At 44.4% G+C, this 21,482-nt stretch overlaps 1 protein-coding gene across 1 annotated transcript in view; it reads left to right on the top strand.

Annotated features, from left to right (window-relative positions):
• COTL1 (coactosin-like F-actin binding protein 1) overlaps positions 1-19,059 on the top strand; it is a 21,022-nt gene extending 1,963 nt beyond the window's left edge. The window contains exons 3-4 of the mRNA XM_009880943.1: positions 8,712-8,869; positions 18,521-19,059. Coding sequence (XP_009879245.1) covers positions 8,712-8,869; positions 18,521-18,631 — 269 coding nt within the window. The 3' untranslated portion in view covers positions 18,632-19,059. The remainder of the gene's footprint in view (positions 1-8,711; positions 8,870-18,520) is intronic.
• The last annotated feature ends 2,423 nt before the right edge of the window (positions 19,060-21,482 follow it).

Below are 21,482 nucleotides of genomic sequence, written 5' to 3'. Positions count from 1 at the left end.
CTTCTTAATGAAAACATAAGAAAAAAAGTAATCCCCTGGCATACGGGGAAAGCCAGGGCTCAGCACTTCTGCAGTTCACGCCAACGTTATCTGAAGGGTTAGTAGTTTTCTTGGGAGGTCAACAGCCTCAGTATCTGAGTGCCATGTTCTCAGTCTCCTCTTGCGCCCAAGATAACTGAGTGTCTCCAGCATCTCCAGACATCTGAGGCTTGCTGAGGAACCTTCCCCATTTATTTTCTTTCCTTCTTTTTAAGGAGTCCATCTCTTATTTTGTTGGAACTGATTTTTAATGTTTTGTCGGGAGCAGCATCCTCTCAAGAACAGTTCCTATCTTCCCTTCTGTAGCAAAGGGAATACTTTTATGTGTGGCTAAGCAGGCAGAAGGGCTTCGGCAGAGCGCAGTCACCGGTTGGGCTGGGTAGGATGCGTATAACAACTAATGGAGGCACATACTGCACTTTAGAATAAGGCCAGTTTTGTTTTCTTGCCATCATTTGCGTGTGCCAAACCCTTATTTATAAACAGGGTATTAAAACAGACAGAGTTTAAAGAAACCCGGTTTTATACCAGCAAAGTGCTGGGCTGGCCCCAATACTGAAGCATTTTTACAGCAAAAAGGAAGTGTTGCATATTTTAGGCATAAGCAGAGTAAGGGAAGGGTTAAATAAAGGGCATCTGTGGGGTAGACTGTGGCCTATTGTTAGCCTTTAATGTGGAGCTAAATCCCTTATAGCTGCTCCATTGCTCCCTTTCCCTCTTCCTTCTTTCCCCCTTCCTTCGCATGCACCTGGTATGGGCTGCTCCTTGGCAGACAGGGGCAAGGGGTTGTCCTCAAACCTACCTCTGGAGCACAGTTGTTGGAGGCTTGAAGAACTAGGCAAAGTCAGGTACCGGGCTCTTGGCTAAGTGCTAGAAAGGATCTTCCTCCACCCCCGAATTACGGTGCAGCAGCTGGGGAAGCGAGAGATGCGAGTTTCGGTGCCTCCATCTGTGCAGCAACCCTTTGCATGGACCACTAGACGTAGTCAGAAAACAAGGTTCGTGCCAGCAGTGAAGTTAGAGCTTTCCTTCCCATCTGGAAGAAAGGTGCCAAATGTTACTATGAAGTAGAGCTGGTTGGAATACTTCTGCTGACAAAGTCAGTAAAAAAGAGTAGGAAGGGATGGGAAGAGCTGCTAAATATTATTCCTTCCTATTGCTACATCTCTTTCCTCCTGGTCCACACCCCATCTCCTCTACATTTTGCCGGAGGGGAGAAGAGCTACTATCAACGCAAACCGCTTCAGAAAATGTGATTAACAGATTAAAAAAAAACGGCATCAGAATAAACTTCCTTCCTTGTTTTGAATTCCTGTTTTGTGAAAAACACTGCCCTGAAAGCCACAAAGTACTGCAGCTGCCTCTGGTAGAAGCTGAGCATAATTTGGTGGTTGAAGGTGAGAGCAGGAGCTGGAATTGAAAACCTCAGCGTGCAAAGTGTCACCAAACCCCTCCGTCAGAGCTTGCACTGTTCTACTTTCTGCACCATCTATTTCGGTTCCATTCTGAGTGGCAAACATTGGTGTCCTTCGCTTTCTTTAATAATCATTCTTATTAAAAGCACCTTCGGCATGTGGTACATATTGCTTCCCTCCAGGGCATTAAATTACAGAGCAGTGTCAGTGTGTGCTAATTCATGTGGCTCTGAGACCAAGAAGGTCTTTTGTACCAGTTTGGAAGACATTTGCCTGTGGTGGATATCCTGCCTTGTGCAACAACAGAGGTTAGGAAGGGCTGGAGGGGGTTGTTGGTAGCAGGGTTCTATTTTTGCTTTTTCTTCCCCCCATACATAACCCTTTTCATGCAGCCCGTGGCCCAACCCATTGCTGATTCTGCAAACCTCCTCGGGGAACAAGAGTAGTTGAGGACAAAGGGAAAAGCAACTGAAATTGCTTCTTTTAATGGAAGTAGCAGTTCAAAAAGACCCTGTTAGGAACCAGCTCTCTGCGAACCTCCAGCAAGGCTCTGTGGGCTGCCATCGAAGGAACAGAGGACAGCCTGAGATGTTGAGCTCCTGGGGCAGTGAGGCCCATGCCCTGAGCCACCAACTGCTGCTGTACCCTCTGCAGGTTCCATTACTCTCACTGCTCTGCTCTCAGATACGTGTTGGACATCAGACCTACATGTTACATATCCTGGGGTGGAGGCTTTTTCTTCCTAAAGCTCTTTGCTCTGTTTTGTGTACTAGCAGAAAAGTTTAAGGAACTGCATAATCAAACTATCATCCCTTTCCCGTCCCACTGTTTGGGGACAGCAATGGCCACTCTTAAAGGAAGAACACATGGTAAGAAAAGCTTCTTTAGTGCCATTTTGTTCAAGGTCCCAGGATTATGCTGCAAACACAGCCTGAACCCTGGACTTTGGCGTATAAGTTGTTGTCATGCTGTAGGTGCCAAGGTCTGTGCCAGGCCACAAGATGACTCAAAGACTTTGGCTGGGGGGTAGTAGACTCTGCTTTATTCTCAGGCAGTAGGCTTCTCTGTCCCCCAAAAAACAGCCCCAGATGTGTGAACACCTCTCCTCCAGCCTACCCCAAAGTAAAGTCAAGGAGGTTGGTTTAAACCACTGTCACAGTAAAGTCCTTACATGATTAGGAGGTGGCCGCTGGTGGCACTTCCTCTTGCAGTCCTGCGTAATGACCAGTGTACGTGACTGTCTTGGCCTTTGTCTGACCCAAAGAGTCTGGACACCAAAGTTGAGGACGTTAATTGTGTCAGGGTAATTAAACACACAGTGTAGACACCCCCTGTGTCTTCTGGCTAAGGACTCTTTTGGTTGGGCTTAACAGCAGAGATTACCTCTGCATTAAACAAGGACTTAATTCAAGGCTTTTGATCCATTTTACTTCACAGTTACAGCTCTTGCCTCTGCAGATGGCGTGGATCCAGACGTAGCATTAATTTGGTGTTTAGTAGTACGTGCCATCAGTACACTTTTAAAAAAACAGCTGAGCTGGTGGATTTGGAGGCAGAAACACAGATAAGAGTTGAAGGTTATTGTATGGAAGGATGTGAAGGCTCTTGGGGTTATTTTTGTTGTTGTTTTTCATTTCAGTTTCGTAAGTGGGCTGGTGATGCTATTGCTGAGAAGAGTAGAATGACATACAACTGAGATGCTGAACTAAAAGTCCGGTCAAAAACATCCGCTAACAATTTTATGTGTGTCAGTAATACCTGACTGCACGGGACAGCGTGCCTCAGTTTCTGTATTATGAAGCAGCAAAGCATTGCATTGTCTCTGTCTGTGGTTTATTTTAATGTTTCAAAATGTGTATTCTGCCATTAAGTAATGGAGAGGTCGGAAGACTGCGTTTCCCCCATGCCACATGTGAACAGTTGTTTTTCAGTGCATCTTTGACAAAAGAAATAATGAGCCTTTTATTTGGAAAGCCCCAGTCCAGATAAATAATTGCAATGACAGCATGAAATGGGATAGTTATTCATGTGTCTGAAAAGATCAGACCAAAACCACACTGTGCATTCAGCACGAGGAAGAACTGAAAATCTTTGGTCTGAAATAAATACCCTATAAAATCATTTCTGGCTGACATAAAATACTAGGAAGAAAATGGAAATAGAATCAGTTCCTAAGACAAATGCAAACTCTTTTGGGCTTATGAGAATTGCCCTATAAAGCCTGGCCTGCATATAAATTTTAGGAGCTAAGAGTTGAGAGATGACCAAGATTATGTTGGCACCTTAGGTTGTAGGAAAGATTTGTAAAAATGCATGAGGACATATAATGAGATAGGTGCTTATCTGTATTTGGCTACATCTTAAGTTGCTAAAATGGGCTTTGTAAATCAGTCTCCTACTGCTTTTGTTTTTCCTCTTTAATGTGCATCTTGCTTGCTTTCCTCTAGTATCTATTTAAAGGAAGACCTGGGGCCATGGGTGGCTTATGGGAATTTCACACTGCCTTTCCCTGCTCCTGTGCCCTCCCTGCTCGCTCTGAAAGTCGCGCTTCTGGGAGGGTCAGCTGAAATGGCATGTGTTTGACAGCGATCTCCTGGCTGCCAGCAGGAGCTGTGGCTTAGACTGTCCCTTGCAATGGACGGGAGGTTGTTTTAGGGAATATTCTCATTCATTTTTTGTGGGAGTAACTCATCAGGTCGAGTTCTGCGCTGAAACAGTAAGTCTTTGTATTCAGTTTAGTTTTGTGATGCTTAATTAAAATAGCATGGCTGTGGGTCTGCATTTTACTGTGCTGTGCTAGGCATAAGAGCAGGTAAAGAGCAGCGTTTTATCTTTTGCATGCCCTTTGTTTTGGGAGCTGCCTGGCCTTTACTTCTGGCTGACTAACACAACCGTTCCTTCCTTCGGCGAAGGGGAACAAAGATTAGCTGGATCCCCTGTTTTCTCCCACTCTGCCCTCCAGTAAGTATATACCCAGGTCAGGAGAGAGACCAGTAGAGGACCACTGTCACTGGGATAGCAGCAACTTGTTCTGATGAAACGCTGCTGGTGGCTTCATTGGACCAGAGGAAGCCAGACAAGTCAGTGTGGGATCATCCTCCCCGTGCACTTGTGTCCCGAGTACCCTGCACTCGTGTCAGCCACCCCAGGTTACATGGAAAAGGTTTGGTGCCTCAGCTACCGCATGCCCTGGGGTTATGGTCCTGAGGTCAAACACCTTGTATTCGTCTTACACGACTTAATGAACATGTCTGCATGGCAGCATTGCATCAGAGAGATACAGGCTTCAGTACAGGGTTAAAGAGGGAAAAACCAGTGTAGTAAGAGGTAGGAAAGGTTTTCTGTCTGCACTTCCAGCCGGGTGACTCCAGGGGTGACTGAAGAGGTGGAAAATTGACAAATTAATCTAAAATGAATCCAATTGAAACAAACAAATCCTTCATGAAGCCTGTCACGTGCCATCAGTAATTCATTGTTGTATGGAACACAAAAGTGGATCGTTCCATCAGCTGCCTCGCTGTACGTGACCTTGATTTAGCAGGCAGGTGAAGCTGGGAGCGGTGGCCTTATCTTGGAACGTCTCTGGCTTGGCCATTGAGAGCCGTAAGACTAAGAACCGTGAAGCTCTTGACAGTGTATTTCTTTCCTGCAGCTATTATCTTTTACTGATGAGTCAGTGCATTTTAATCTAATGGGGAATTTTTTAGTACAGCTGAACCAAATCGTTTGAGTAAATGAAAAAGAGGAGAATACCATCAAGGAAATCTCTACAGCTTGGCATCGAGCTTTGTTGACAGCCAAAGGCAGCTTAATCAGTGTATTTGGAAAATCCTGCCTACTGATAAGTAAGGGGTTTGGAGAAAAATACTAAGTGATGCTCATTAAGGCATTCATTGTTTGTATAGCCCTATTGTCTTGCTGTACAGCCGTAGTTAAAGGAGTAGTGATATTAATAGGAATTAACGTTGTTAATTTCTGCTGTTTGTAACTAGTGAGACCTTCACGAATAAAGCTGCTATTTCCGTTCTACCCAGATCTATTATTTGCTTCTCTCTGCCCTGAAATTCATGGCTTAATGACTAGGAAGATGGTTGCACAGAGCTAGGCAGGATTTCCTCTTTCAGAGGAAATCTAGTGTCTCTCTATGATTTGTTAGACTTCCCCCTCCCCCCCCGCAATTCCTAAAACCACTGTAAGTGGTTCGGGAGGGGAGAAGGGGGGATATTAATGCCTTGAGATTTCTAGGGAAATTGGCACTGATGGCCTCGATGACTTCCAGCACAGCGAGGTGATCTGGTAGGGTAGAACCGATTAACTGTGAGAGAGGAAAGCTGGGAGTATAAACGAATTTGTGCTTTGATCCCGTTATCGCTCTGAACATGCTTCAGACTAATTGTGAAACTCAACCACTTCTGCTTAGGGATTTTGACTGGCAGGTGGAAGGGCTCATACCCAGGCTGAACTAGCGCTAAAAATCTCCACGTCTGTCCCTGTTGCCCTTCTAGGAATAGAGACATGTTAATTGCTCAGGGCTCCAATTCACAGTCCCTCTTGGCTTTATCTGCAGCTGCTGAAATGCTCCTCAGCTGCTGCAGTTCTCCGACTGGCACATCAAGTTAAAGCGTCACGTGTTGGTAGTTTGTATTAAATACACTGGACTAAAAACTGGCAGCTGAAGAGCCTGTTCTGCCTACTGTGGGGGTAGAACCTCCATGGGGAGGCAGGAGGAGAAAGCACACTGCTCGGGTGTAACCTTTCAAGCCCCCACAGGTAAACCTGCCTCGGGTAAATTCTGCCCAAGACAGTGACTCAGAGCCCCACATCTCACTTCAGTTGCTCATTAAACTTATTGGGACTTAACGTGATGAAGTAAGAGTTGCTCACAGTCATTGAGTAGTAGGGGATCTAATAGATAAAAGCCCACGTGGAATTGCTGCGTTGGCTCTCTTCGGTGCCACGGATCAAGCTGCTTTCAGACAGGATAGGAGAGCACTCAAACTCTTCTGCCGAGAAGCAAATCCTGCTGCTGCCTGTTATCTGTGGGTTCATGTCAAATTAAAGTTCATGCTGACAGATAAATTTCTCCAAACTCCTTTCTAGGTTGCTCTGAAAAAGCAGTGCAGAAAAACTTGGAATTCTTCACATTCATTATATTTTTGCATTATCTTTATTATAAAGGGGCATATTCCAAACCAGTCTTCGGGACCTGTAACAACCTCGGGTAGAAGGGGCAGGGATGAAAACCCTACATACTGAAGGTGGAAAGTGATGGGTCCATGGGAAGGGCTGTGACACGGTTACAGTATAGGAGAGGCCAGGACTTGATGTGATGACATTAAAGTGCCTTCAGCACTGGGTTCCCATAGGAACCACAGTACAGTTCTTAGCAGAGTGTGGCCTCCTTTACTGTCAGAGCTGGGAAAGCAAGGTTTTTTCATAGAACTGTTAATAGTAACGTTAGGGGATTTACTGTCTCTCTTCACCTTGGGTATTTCCTGGCTGTCGGTTCATTTATGGTTCTAATCAATCTTGGCAAGAGGATTTACTGTCAGAACCAGGAGTCTCTCCATGCGTTTCTTGTACTTGCCAGTAATAAGGTATCTGAGAAGTTTTGTTTGCGTGAGCTGTCGATACATGACTTACTCTCTTTCCAAAGATCCATCTAGGTTTTTCCTTTGAATAAGGTACCTCTTTCTCTTTGTTTCAATTTTGAAATCTCCAGAGGAGTTTGTTTTAAACATTGTACTGGCTCACACACACACCCCTGCATACATTTTCCATTTTTCCCCAGTAGTCCTCCGTCAGTGGCAAAAAAGTACACAGAGAACAAAACAGGGAGAGCATAGGTGGGGTTTTTTTCAGACTTAAAAACATCTTTTATCAAGGCAAAGTTGTCTTTACTCACACTTTGGCAAAACAAAGTGTTAAAGAAGCTTTGAGATCTGTCAGCTTTCAGAGAATATCCCACTTTCGCATTGATTTCTAGCAGCTTGTTTTCTGGAGATGAGCAATTTAGAGCTGCTTCTTGCCTGTCCCCGGAGCTCCCGGGGCTGTCCTGACCGTTCATGGAGCATGCTGTAACGGATCCAAGGAAGGGGCTGTTGGCAAACATTACTACACCTGAAGCCTGCATTTTCACCTGGCAGTAGTCAAGACAGCAAATGACTATAAAACATGTTGAACTGGTCACAACAAGTGTAAGCAGGATTAACATAATTCTTTTCAAAGAGCAAGTTTGTTCTTCTATCTTGAGTCATCTCATTTCATTTAAAAGGTCTTGAGTGACCTATAACAGATGAAGTAGCTATGATTAGGTATATTCCATGATTGCACAACTGTCCATCTGCTCTGCACAATCCTGGTTGAAGGCTCCAGTATTGTGCATGCTACTGAGGCTGGGGATATGAGTGGATGGTATCACACGCTTTCTAAGCGCCTGTGATCATGAAGGCGTCCAACTGCCTCAGTTGATGAGTCACCCTGCAATGAAGGAACGAACTCTTCGAGACAAGGAGTTTATAAGGTTTTTACACATATGGCCAGACTAAATAATTCTAGTCTGGCGTGATATAGCAGAAACCAGCTGTGAAACAAAGATCAGAACAGTTTTAAAATCCCAGGCCTTTGGAAGGAGTAGAAAAGCACATCTGGGGAAGTAATTGCAGATTTTTCTTTTGCTCCTTCTTCTCCCCTCTTTCTTGTAAACTCGTACCGCAAGTGAGACAGAAATGTTGCTGAAGGGAAGGAGAGTAAAGGATCAGATGTACACAATGGCCAGTTTCTGGATATATGTTATAAAATGTGACCCTAATTCTGCTATCCTGTAAGAGAGAGACACTGGGAAATCACTTTCTTCCCTTCTTGACCAGTGACCTGCAGATGAATGGTCTGGCTGAATGTAACTGGGGTTAGCTCTGTGCTCTTGAGCTGCCTGTGGGCTGTATTTTAGCCGTTTCCAATCTTATTAGCAGCACACTGATGTGGCGTGGGGGGGGCGGCACAGCCAGATTCCTCCTGGTAATTCAGAGCACCCTAGGAAGAGGCAGACCTAACACTGACAAAGTGCAGCTTGCAAGTGAAGGGCATGTGATCAGAGCCCCTGTATTGCCCTGTTAACCCAGAACAATGCTGTTGTAACACAGGATCAGTACCTTGACCTGGCCTTTAAGTTGAGAGCAATAGTATCACCCTGGAAAATGGCAAGGCAGGGATGTTTCTGCTTTCCATCACTTTACCCTTGTTGCTTTGTCTTTCCAGATGATGTTCGATTATTTGGCTTTGTCCGATTCACCACCGGCGATGCCATGAGCAAAAGAGTCAAGTTTGCCCTCATCACTTGGATTGGAGAGGATGTCAGTGGCCTGCAGAGAGCCAAAACTGGGACCGACAAGACTCTGGTCAAAGAAGTAGTACAGGTAACCTCTTACGTCTGCTTCTAACCACCAGTTCTCATCCCTTTTAGCTCTAGAAACACCAGCAGGAGGTAAGACAGGGAGAAGGATTGCATCACCCTTCAACTTAGTAGTTAATCCTTTAAAAAAAGAGGGTTTCCTATTGCCTGTCTTTCTACTAGGAAGACTTATCATCTGCCCTTTGCACACTCAGACATAAAGAAGCACCTTTGAGCTTAAGGCTGTCTTAACTATTTCATGAAGAGGGAATATATGCACTCGCCTCCTTGTCACCGTTAAGATGTTCCCCATCTCCTTTCTTGATATGGAAATAATATAATACTGAATAGTAGAGAACAAGGCAATATTAAGTTAAGCAGGTAAAATGAAACAGAAGAACCCACGCCCTTGTTTAAACTTTTCTCTTGAGGCCTTTTGTCTCAGCACAACGAATTTGTAGACCTAATCAACAAAAGTCTGAAGTCCCTATCAGTACCAATTAACTAACAGCTCTTAATAGCTAACTAGATTTGAATAGTCTTCTGTTTGGCTTTGGGCGTATCAGGGAAAAAGAGAAATGTGCTTAGTACACACCTTGGAAGGGTTTCACTGGAATTTGTCTGCCCTGACCGAGCTTATCATTTAACTTTGTCAAGGCCTCCCGGGGTACTCTGAGCTGGGCTCGCGTTGTTGGGCTCCAGGCTCAGTCCAAACGAGTGAAAACAAGCAACTGCTTCAAGAGAAGTGAATAGTTTCCTCTGAAGAAGTATTTAAAGCAAGATTAGCTTTTTCAACTAAACCTCTCCAATGCCTGAGAAATGGTCTTACTGCACTTGGAGAACACACTGACCATTGAAATAATTTCCCTCAATAATTGTGTTCTTGCCTATGTAAAGAAATCTTCCAGTAGGACAATATGAAGGATGAGAATGAAGTCCCCTTCAATTCATTGGTAGATTATATTTAGATAAGACGCATGAAAAATGTAAAAAATTCATATCCTTCCAGAAGATAAGCACTGGTGTTAAATCTTTCAAAATGACAACTACACAGAGGATTCCATTCTGATAAGAAACTTCCATGATGACACCTGAGAGATAGGAAAGCAAATCTCCGTTCATGTGAAGCAGCTGAAACTCTGTAATTGTAGCTGAAGATGAAATTACAGAGTACTAATGAATGACTCATATAAGAGTCACTAAGCCCAAGATTTCTGAAAAAATATGTTAGACTATTTATTCCTGTTGATTTGAATAGCATTCCTGAATGCTGTTCTAAGATCTGTCCCTCAGGTCTGTTACATATAATTTGCAATTTCACTTGTTTCATCTTTGATTAGTAGCCTGTATGAGTTAATAAGCTGGTGGAACATTAACCATTCTTGGCTGTTACTTAAAAGCATTCATATTCCAATTACTTAAAAGCATTCATATTCCAATTAATCTGTACTAAAATATGAAAACAATACAATATACTTTTGTGCTCAATATACTTTTATTGAGCAACGATGTCTATAACACACTCCAAAGCATTTCTGAATCTAATGTCAATGGTGATCTCCTTTCCATAAGAAATTATCTTGACAACTATTTTGAATAGTTCTACATGTGCAACTGCATCCCTCTGAGTGGAATGGGACAAAAGCAGAACTATTTTCTTGGTTTTATGCATGTGACCTTGCAGATAATCTGTCCAAAAAAAAGAAGACAAGGAAGTCCAACTGAAATTTAGTGGAGGGAATTTATCCCAGAGCTATTTCACTCTTACTAGTTCTCTTGACCTTCAAGTACATTCCCAGTCACCCCACTGCTCCTGATTTTTACAGCGATTATTTGAGATGCAAGTTATACAGAGAAAAATACAGTTGGTTGGTTGCTGTAATGATAAACTACAAATCTGACTCAGTGTTGGTTCATCATTTGGAATAAGTAGTACCGTAAAGTGAAAATTTTGTTCTTTACAAACCCTGAAGAGAACCTAGGCTATTGATGCAGTTTGGATCTCTGCAGTTTTAGTTGCGTGCATGGCCCGTAGGTGCACTTACCCTGTGTGACATGGCTCTCATTCCAAGGAAGTATGGCACAAGGAGGCTTTTTGTACAGCAGATTTTGTACAGCTTTGATTTTGTGATCTATAGAAGTGATTGGTTGGGATTCCAGAACGACAGCTCTTCAGTCTGAGAAGCCCTCAGTAAAACGTGAAGGGTGCTTGCTATCTTGTAGTATTTGCACAAGCTAAATGTGGCTCTCCATTTAAGATTAAAGCTCCAGTGTGAGGGCACGCCTGCGTTATATTCTCTGCTGCATTGTAGATGCATTGACGAGCTATGGTTGAGCTCTGCTCAAAGTTGAACAAATGCCAATAAACATTGTTCTTCTGCCGAGACACTCAACGTGAAAGCCTTTGAATACCTCCTAGCAAACAAAACCCACCGTGTTGCATCTGTAGGATAAAGGGTGTTCACACACGGTGATTATTAAGAGTCTCCTAGAAGCACCTGCCATAAGGAAACGTAACGGATATTAACTGTTGAAGAGTAGATTATGGGCTTGTGAACAAAAGGATGAAATATTATAAAGCCAGGAGTGGAACTGGGTTGCCCCCACTTCTGTATTACTCCTGTGGAAGGAGGAGCAGGTGCCATGAAATCTACAGAGACGTGTCTTGGGAAGCAATGCTGGTAGTCAGAGGAGGAGGTTGCCAGAAAATCTCTCAGGAAGAAAAGACAATTGGCTTTTAGCTGTATCAACTGTAAAATTACAGGGATGGATCTTATCTGGTGCAAATAGCCATAGTTCTGATCTGTACTAGCTGAGAATCAGGTCTTCTTGCTTATTTGGGACTATCCTTATTACCTCTTTAATGTTGTTGGAAAATGGGGTTTGCATTTATTGTATTTATTTTGGATTGTAGAAAAATGCATTTTGCATTTAAGGAACATTCAGTAGCTTTTTTTTTTTTTTCACAGCCGTTTATTTTTCATCCTTTCCTCTTTACCTCAGCTGGAAATCTTGGATCAAGCCTGTGACCTGGTCCGAGTAGTTCAGCTGAGAGCAGGTCAGAAGTAAGGCCAGGATGGGGAACAAGTATTTATATCTTCTTAAGGGTATAGCTAAGTACTAATGTGTGGAGAGTTTCCTGTGTAAATGAAGACATGGAGTAAGGTGATGCAGTATCCCATCTTTTCTCCACTGAGCTTCTGTTTAGGCTAAGGACAGACCTGGGGGTGGGGGGCAGTAGCACAGAATGTCCCATGCTTTGCAGGCTGTTTCTAAACTGTTTCTGAGTTAATTTCTGGGGTACAGTCTAAACCTAGATCTAGAATGATCTAAACTTAACAGCTAAGGAACTGTATGAAACAGTAAGCCAGGATGACTTAAACTACATGGCTGCATCTATTTTGTCATCAGCAGTAGCATGTCTTACTTTGTGCTTGTGGGTGAGCTGTCAGATACTTGCAGTGAGCCATAGATGCAGCAGACCCCACAGCATTTGTGTCCTCTGCAGAGTTGCAGTTTGATCGCTGTGAGCCACCAGTTGTCATGCCGAGGTTGTACCCAGCTGCCAGCAGATACCATCTGGGCGGAAGGGCTTTGGGCATATTTTCTACTTGGCTAAAAAGGAAGTCATCCAGAGCTGGTCTTAAACTCATGTTTTATGGCCCTGGCAATAAGGATGGTTCTGCCTTTTACCTCCTTTTATATGCACAAGCTCTGGCTTGTTCAGCCTTAGTACAAATCCATCCAGGAGACTCTGTGCTCTGAGGGGTGTTGTTTTGACCTCTTTTATTCCAGAGGCCCAGGAGAAACAGGTCGGTCAGCTTAAGCCCAGAAATCAAGGATATTGTAAGCTGCTTGTCATGGCCAGGAACGGCTGCCAGCAGAGGTTCAACTCAGCCATAAAAATTCCTGCAAGGTGAAACCTGGCAGCTGTGGATTTTAAGTACAGGAGCATCAGGCCTTCCAGTGAACAGCCCCATTCACTTTGAGGAGAGGCAGAGGGATGATGTTACGGTGCTTTTCTTCGGTAATGACAAGCCCAGGCATAATAGTTGTGGGGCTGGGAGCGGCAACCGGTGCTATCGTGGTCGGGTTTTGACGTAAACGCTGAAGAACTGAGAGCAGGACTTGGTTTCCCTCTGAAGCGTTGCTTCCTCTCTGTGAATTTACAGCTCTTCACGACTGCATTTCCTACCAGGAGATTTTAACCCTTCGTTAGGCAGTGTGGAGGTCTTTTTCCTGACAGGACTGAATTCCCCTGCAGGACTGTCGCAGCAAAGGGACTGCCCAACCATTGCCAGTTTGTCTTATTTTCCATTAATTTTGACTCTTCTCTGTTTTCATCAGCACTCCTGCCCCCACAAAGTCATGTGCTCTATTATTTGCCTAAATCATATGCAGGGTAAAACAGCTCTGTTTCTGTGAGCAAATATTTGTGGCATTTTATTCATTATTATTTTTGGTGAGGAATTTGCCTGGCTTTAGTGATGTCAACAAGTTTACTGAGTTCCTGCTTTGGAGGTCATGGCCAGATCTTTTTTTTGTTCTCTTTTCTGTTTTCCTCTGGATTCCTCACTGCAGTGATGCTGGTACCTCATGAGGGAGGACCCACTTATGGGGTTACTGGCCCTGGTCACAGGACAGATACAACACATATAACTCCTTATATGTGCATTAGGTTTCTCACGTTAGTACATTGGCCTAAACAGAAGATGACTTAATAGCTTTGTTAGAGGCAGTCAGAAAATCAAACTCCTATAGTAATGGCTGTATCATGGTGGCTTTGAGAAAGTCTTTCTCAGGAGAGTAAGATAGTGCTGGGAAGGCAAGCAGAATTGTGCTTTTTGGCTGATTTTCCTATTCTGGTTTACTGTAATGACCATACCAAATGGATATGGATTTGCAAGAACTCCTAGTCCTAGTCTAGAGAAAGTGGTAACTTTGTAAGTAACTTCTTCAGGCCAGAATAAGCAGCCTCTCATCACCCCACATCTGACACACAGCCCTGTGACTTTTCCAGTGGGATGCAGCACAGATAGGAAGAATTTGCAGATCAGCTGAAATGCAGTTCTCATTGCTGAGAGATGTGTTTGGCAGAGGTTTGGGCTGGTTTCTCCCAGCCACTGGAATAGTTCCATGCAAAAATTCGCAAGGAGTAAATTTGAAGAGAAGGGGTTTTGCTGATAGCTTGGACTCTGATAGTAGATTGCAGGACCAGGTTTGGTGTAGCCAGCGTAGAGTGATGGGCAGTGGTACTGTATTGCTGTAGGTGCTTGTCACTCTATAACTCTCCTTGCACTCAGAGAAGCCCTGCTAGAACGTACCTCTGCTGCAGCCATAGGACTTGTCCTTTCTTCCCCCTGACCACAGGTCTAGGACTCATACCGTGCTGGAAAAGAAACATGGGAGATGCCACCTCCTTTGTACTGCATCTGCACTGAAAATAAGATGACCAGTGGATGGGACTGGTGACATTAAGCACAGCGTTACTGAAGATTTTGAACATCAATGGAGGCTGCTGCAAGCCCAGTGTAAATAAAAACAGCAAGAAGCTGCTCAACTACCTGGCACCGTCCCTAGCTGCTAAGAACCCATGTGTCTGTAGACAATACAAGGATTTTCTTTCTGGCTTCAGGCCTACCCATGCTGGGATTTATAAGGGCCTCTGCAGACCTTTTTGGTACAGTATCTGCACCAGACAGATTTTCCCTTGGCCAGCTTAGGGAAATTTTATGGCCCCATATGCTAAACATTCAGGGCCTGGAATAGGAAGAAAATCTACTCCACCCTTTCCCCCCCCCCATAAAGTTGTCTAGAAGAAAAAGGCTGAACTGAGCTTGCTGCACAAACTTCATGCTTCCCAGGGAGAGGTGCAGGCTCAGTTTTTGCAACCTGACCTGTGTGGTTGGAGCCCTTTTATTTGTGTAGTGTTGCATGGGGGTTGACACAGGGGATTGGATTGCAAAATTGTGACCCTGTGCTACTCAGGCACAAAGTGAAGCGCGTGCTAGATAGGTATATTGAAGAACGCTGAGTAAACCTTACTTTTTACGTTGTGTTCAATGATTTGAGAGGCAAAGCAAAGAGACTGTGGTCACTGTTGTGTCGTGAGAGCGATAAAGATAAATGGCATCATTGTTTTTGTTATCTGTAGGCTGCTGGTGACTCTGGGATGAATACAAAGGCTAGAATTCACTCGAAGGGCTTGCTTCGGTTGTAAAAAGCTCGGGGGTAGGGGGAGGAGAAGAGAAAAGGAAGTGGAGGACGTAAAATGAAGAGGCATGTCAGCAAAGCGAGGGCCCAAGCATCAGAGTTATGCTCTGTGCCTTAGGCAGCTATAACTGTTCTGCAGTTCTCTTAAAAGGCATTAGATATGGGTATGTGTGAGAGAAGAGAAAGCAGGGACTTTCCCCACCCCAGGCACTTAAGGGCAGAAAGAAAACCTGGTGGCAGAACAGAAATCTGACTGAAGTTGCATGCCTGTTGGCATTGCTGTTAGCCACTTAAATCTGGGATCTTTCCTGGTGCTTTGCAAGAGCCAACTCGCTATGATCAGTTATTTATAATTGCAGATGATAGTCATGTCGAATAAGTACCATGGCCTGGTCTAGCTAACATCAGACCAAATTAAATCAGTTGGGAGTATTTTTATATTCTGGCAGTTTCAGCGGGGACAAAAAAAGAGTGAGTTCTGGGTAAGATGGCCCTGGGCTGAAAAGTGCTCCTGTTGATCATGAGTGCCCAGTCTCTTGATCTGAGAGCCAGAGTCACTCCTGTGTTCCTGCCTTGATGACATAAGAGGCAGTTTCAACTGTCTCTAAAGTACTTTCATGCCTCCCTTCACCTTACGATTTGCACCCTGAGAAAAAGCTCAACCCCAAAGACCTCAAACAGTGAATTCAGAGGGATGAGGTAAGCTATGGCTGAAGAAAGGTGAAGCAGGATATTGAAATCAGGAGTTCCAGGCAGCAAACTCACCCGAAGCATCTTCTGCCCTTGAGGACAGGCTTGATGAGACATCATGGTGGGTAAGAGCCAGTGTGAAGAACCAAAGAAGCCCCTTGACAGCACCTGCCAGCAGAAAGGAATAAAGTAAAGAGTTATTAATAGCAGTGACCCAGATTGCACTCTGAGGATACAAATCTGGCACAAGAGGTGGCCCAGTCAGCTAAGAGGATATTTAAGAGTGGCTGGGAACATAACCCATCTGGCCACTGCTAGGGAGAGATTGCTCCAACCTGGCAAGATGTCTCAGTGGCATTGACATGAAATAGTGGCTGGTGCCCACAGATCATCACCCAGGAATCGTCTGGATAACTGTCTAGTTGAGAAGACATTTGAGTAATTATAAGTTCTTTGTGGTACATATAATTTAGTTCCCCTCTGTTCATGCATGAGTGCACTTACAGTTTTAAATTCAGTATCAGCTGGATTCTGCAGACTGGGCATTGAAGGAAGCCCTCCCTGCATTTATAAAATACACACATTTTAATGGAATCCCTCTCAGAAATTATCTTATGGGCCTTCCCCAGTTCTCACTAAAGTCAAGGCAAAGACTAGCACTGAAGTCGCGTAGTCCTGGAGAATCTGTTCCCTGAGTTGAGGAAAACTTGTTAAACCTGTTAGCACATAGAAAAGAAATTGAAAAGGCTCAGGTCAAAAATCATGTAGGTAGCACACCTCAGTGAGCATCAAATTGTTGAAAATAATTTGTTTGGTCTTGGCAAGAGCTGAGCTTTGCAGAACTCTCACACAGGAGATCTGGAAGTAGGGCGCTTGTGAGCATAACCAAATCTGATGTTTTGTGTGGTCTGCCTCTTCATTTCCCATCTCAAAAAAAGCTTTTTTTTTTCTCCAAATAAACAATTTATTTCTCTTTTTCCCTGAACTCTGCTACAACATGGATGAGTGCCTGTAATGTCTGCCTGTCCTCACACCAGAAAAGCTGACCATTGAAGTGCGGAGCAAAACGGTGCTGTGAAGGATTTGTTATTTCTCAGGATTTTGTCTAGCTGCTGATAAACTAAAGCAGAGCAGACAAGGCTTCTCGTCGCTGCTATAAGCTTTTCGTTTTTTTTCTGCCCGTAAGCAACTCTTCAGTAGTGAGGATTTCCTACAGTGTGAAACAGGATCAGCGGCAGCCTGGGAGACTGGCATGGGGGAGGGAGCTGTTTTGCTCTCCCTTCCATTTTTTCCACCGCATGAAAGAGGTGCTGAGGCTGTTTCAAGCTGAGTCCTTCTCCACCCCCTCCTTTACCGAACTCTGATCCCAAACTGAGACCCTTGAGACGCTGCCAAATAGAGAGCTCTCCCATGGCTTAGAGTCTGAAACCAATTAGAACCCCCCCCAGTTGTGCCGGGGCTGTTCCAGCGCTGGGGAGACCTGGACAAGATGACTGCTTCTCTCTCAAAGCATTGCCTAATTCTCCTAGGCAGCCTCCATCACCGTTCAGGGCACTCGCTGCCCAGGGAGCCAGGCATTGCAGCTCTCTATAGACATTGCAGTAGGGCTGTTGGGATTTTAATTCTTTTTTTTGTTGTTGTTAGTTTGTCGCTGGCCCTGCAGAGTGCAATGGATGCTCGTGTTTTTCATGCTGTCTAAAACCTCTGTGGGTTGGGGGGAAGGGAAAGACACATGCAGTGTGTTCAGTTATGGTTAGGAAGTGAAGGAAAATGCTAAAGCAAGAAGCAAATGTGCGTGTTTGCTTAAATGCCTGTGCGCACACACACACATGCATGCTACCCTTGCTATGAAGCAGGAGGGACAGCCCCCACAAAGGAACAAATCCCTGACTGTAGTGACACTGCCAGTGACAAGTGCCCTAAAGGCACCGTGGTATCCCATTCACAGCGATCTGTTCTGAGAAAGGTTTTCTCTGTTCACAGCCTCACATCACAGCATGCTGCCTAGGGCTTGCCCAGCTCCCCTAAGTTGCAAAGAGCATTCAAGCAGCACACAAATGCATTAATAAAGCATGTCCTTAAAGGCCACTTTGGATCATTAGACCACAGAGCATAGTGGAGCCTATTAACAACACCAGCAGCCTGTCTAGTACAGTGTCTTAGTTTTGGCCATGATATGTATTAGATAGTTGAGAGGAGGAGTCAGTAAGTCGACTGAAGTAGACTTATTTGCTCCTGGTATGATCTGTGTGTTGCTCGATCTTTAATCAAAGATTAAATCGACACCCCATCAGCTGCTGGGGTACAGTACTGTAGTGTACTGTGGTATAGCACTGTTCTCCTTGTTTTGGGAGAAGGGTTCCTAAAAAAGATCAGGGCACAGACAGGATTAAGTTACTTGCCAAAGATTATGCTGAGGGTCTGTGGCATTTAGAAGGTCAACAATTTTGAGCATTTTAGTTTTCATCCTACTTAGGAAATTTGACCTAACCTGGGCTGTGCATTTATCACTAGGAAGAGTTGTTGCGTAGTACAGGATTGGGTCTTGCAGCCAGTGACTGTGGAAGTAGAAACATAAAATTTCTCTGGGTTAAGTATTGTGTTTTGCCATCGCTAGTCTTCCATCTCATCCACAGCTTTCTGTTTATCATCCCTGCTGCAGCAGATAAATGTACACAGCTCATAAAGCCATGGAAGCTGGATAACACTTCTTTATTCAGGTACTTGGACAAGTATCCCCCTTTTTAAGAGGCTTTTTCTTTATCTCTTGCAGAACTTTGCCAAAGAATTTGTGATCAGTGACCACAAAGAGCTGGATGAGGACTACATCAAGAATGAGCTGAAGAAAGCAGGGGGGGCTAATTACGATGCACAGACTGAGTAACCGCACGAACCTCCTGGCACCATCACTTGGATCTCAAAGGGAGGGGAAAGGCACAGCAAACTAACACAACTGAGAGATGAGGCAACTGAAATCCCCAGCTTTCTGTGTGTGCACCTGAGAACTCCCTTTCTTTGCATACAGCGGACTTTTATTTTCCATCCCATCTCATGAAACATCCCTCTCTGGGGTTCTGTTCCCCCCCCCCCCCCCCCATTTTTTTACTCATAACTCTGTCCATGTTCTTGCATCTGCAGCCTTTAGGTTTGGCTCTGCTTTGGTCCTGTTCAGCACTGTGTTCGTAGAGGCTTGCCATCGTGTCCTTCTTCCTATGTGTGCATGTCTGTGTGTGTTTTAGTTGGGCTCAACCTGGTCTCTGAGGGGAGAAAGTTTTCAGGGAGTTCTGAACATTCATTATTTTAGTATTTTTTAAATTTGTTCTCACTGATATTCTTGTGAATAATATTTTTTGCTGTTCTAGGCTCAGATCAACTTGACTTCACTCAAACTTTGATTGAATTGTCTAAGCTTAAATGTCCAGCTGAGATGTTATCTAACAGCTTAAACAACAAAGCAAACAAACAAAAAATTCTTTCACTCTTAATAAATGTGAATAAATTTGCCTTAAACATTGCTAGACAGTTGCTATGCTACGTGCCGCATCTCTATCCCTCCCTCTTAAAAACAAGATCCAACATGATCTGGATATGGGGGTTTTGTTGCTTTTGGAGGTATCATAGCACAGTAAACTGAGGGGCTTAGAAATGTCTGGACACTTGTTCACTATTTTGTGTACATTGATCTCTGGGTTTGTATTTGACTTTCCTAATGCTGGGGCTCAGGAGGTGAAACTGAAATGCATAGATTTCCTTTTTAAATGATGTCTGCAAAAATAGCAGCCGCTGAATCCTAGCAGCCTTCTCTGCCCATGTACCCCCTGTTTTTTTTTGCAGTTAAACACAACATCTTGAGTTATTTGGGGCCTTCTGGCAGAGAACCATCCTGCAGCTGTGACCGAGGGATGGAGCAGGGCAGCTCTGTCCCAGTCGGAATGAAATGTTCAACATCAGAGGCTCAGAGATAACCTGGGCACAGTTTGTTTGGTACCAGGCTGTTTGTTTGGGGGGCTTCTTTGTATGGCTTTTTTTGTCCATCAAAGGTAATTGTCCCCAGAATTATGTGTAGGGGGAAAACTGTGTTGTACTGGGGCTTGGGAGTCAGCGCTATGAACCCATTACAGAAATAAATGTTTTTCAAGAACAGTTCTCAGCGACTCTGTTGTTCTTTTACCTTCCCTGCAACAACGAGCCTATATTTAGGAGGTCTCCTAATCCTGGGTGTAAGCTCTTGCAATCTTGGTGCTATTAGGAGAATTAAACGCTGGCTTAAATGTAAAATGATCTCAGTGCCTGCAGCCCTTGTCTGCTCATCTCCGCTCTGAAAGGCAGAGGTGACCACAGTGCATCTGACACACTTTTTGTTCAGCAGCTCTACCTCTAAATTTCCAGTGCCAAAATGCCAAGTGGGAATTGTAATTAGGTCAAAGAGAATTTCACACCCACGTAAAATAAATGTGGTGAGGTCAGGAACAGATTTGGGAGCAAGAACAACAATTTCAGAGTGAAGTTTAGCCGCTTCCTGCACAGGGTTACATGGGGCGTTACAATTCTGGGACTAAACTTATTAAAACTTGCCCTGAAAAAAGGGAAGTGGTTATTTTTTACAGGACTGACAGTAGAGACAGGCCTAACTAACGGGAAAGAGCTTTGCAGAGAGCCTGAGATGCTCTGAGGCTTTGCCTTACCGGTTCAGTGACCATGAGAAACTTCTCTTTGACAGCTTGTGGGGGGGTACTGAGACAACGATATCGGTCTGGTCTTGAAGCCTGGCAAAAAATTCATCAGCACCAGCTGTAGTGTGGGGTTTGATGCACTGCTCAAGAAAGAGCAGCACAGAGGCAAAATGGCTTTCTCAGCTGCTTGAAGGCATCTCAGCAAGACAAAGCAGAGCACTTGTGCTGCCTTCGGCGAGCTGGCTCCAGGGATGGAGGAAGCGAAGGCATCACCCCAGCCTCTTTCGTTGCTTTGCTACCCTCAGTAAGCATGTGCCTCCCACAGAGTATTTTTCTAAAGACTTTCTAAATCTTTCCTAAATATTAGTCTCTTCCAGGTAACTTCTCCAGGCATGTCTGTTCCATGCCCTTTTTGGCAGCTGCCATTTGGTCCACCTCAGTGCCCTGCATCCCTGGCTGACTCAGCAGCAGCAGCTGGACTGGCTGGGAGGGGAGACACAGGGCTTGTCCCTCCCTTGGATTTTCTCCTGACTTCTGCAGCGGTTTGAAGTGGAACTCCAAAGTACTCATACTAGATAACCATCCCATTTGCCCTTAGTGAGTCCAGTTCACAGAACACACAAGATCCCATATTCCCTCTTTGAATCACCTCTGTGGTGTACTGGCACATGTGGTCCCATTTTGACCACAGGAATACAAAGCTTGCAGTCACTAGTACAGCAATTGCGTGAGCAACGTCAGATACGCATGAGAAAAATGAGGAAGAGAAGGAATTACTCATTTGTGACAAGACATCAGGATAAAATCCTTGTGGAAAAACAAGCCTAATGAATGATACTAATAACAGAGAATTAGCATTTTTTTTTGTTTTGTTTCCAACCTCAATTTCATCTTCTTGGGCAGGCTACCTAGCGATACCATCTTGCTAATGCTCTGAAGAATTTCATGGGGAAAAAACAGGATGAGATGTGCAAAAGCACTTGCTGCTGGTTTGTCTCTGGCCTCACTTGAGTGCAGTTGGGTCAGTTCTAAAAATCCCACTGGAGATGACTTGTCTGTACA

The sequence above is a fragment of the Charadrius vociferus genome, unplaced genomic scaffold, assembly GCF_000708025.1.
Source record: "Charadrius vociferus isolate BGI_N301 unplaced genomic scaffold, ASM70802v2 scaffold493, whole genome shotgun sequence".
NCBI lineage: Eukaryota > Metazoa > Chordata > Aves > Charadriiformes > Charadriidae > Charadrius > Charadrius vociferus.
This window is presented reverse-complemented; position numbering and strand designations above follow the sequence as displayed.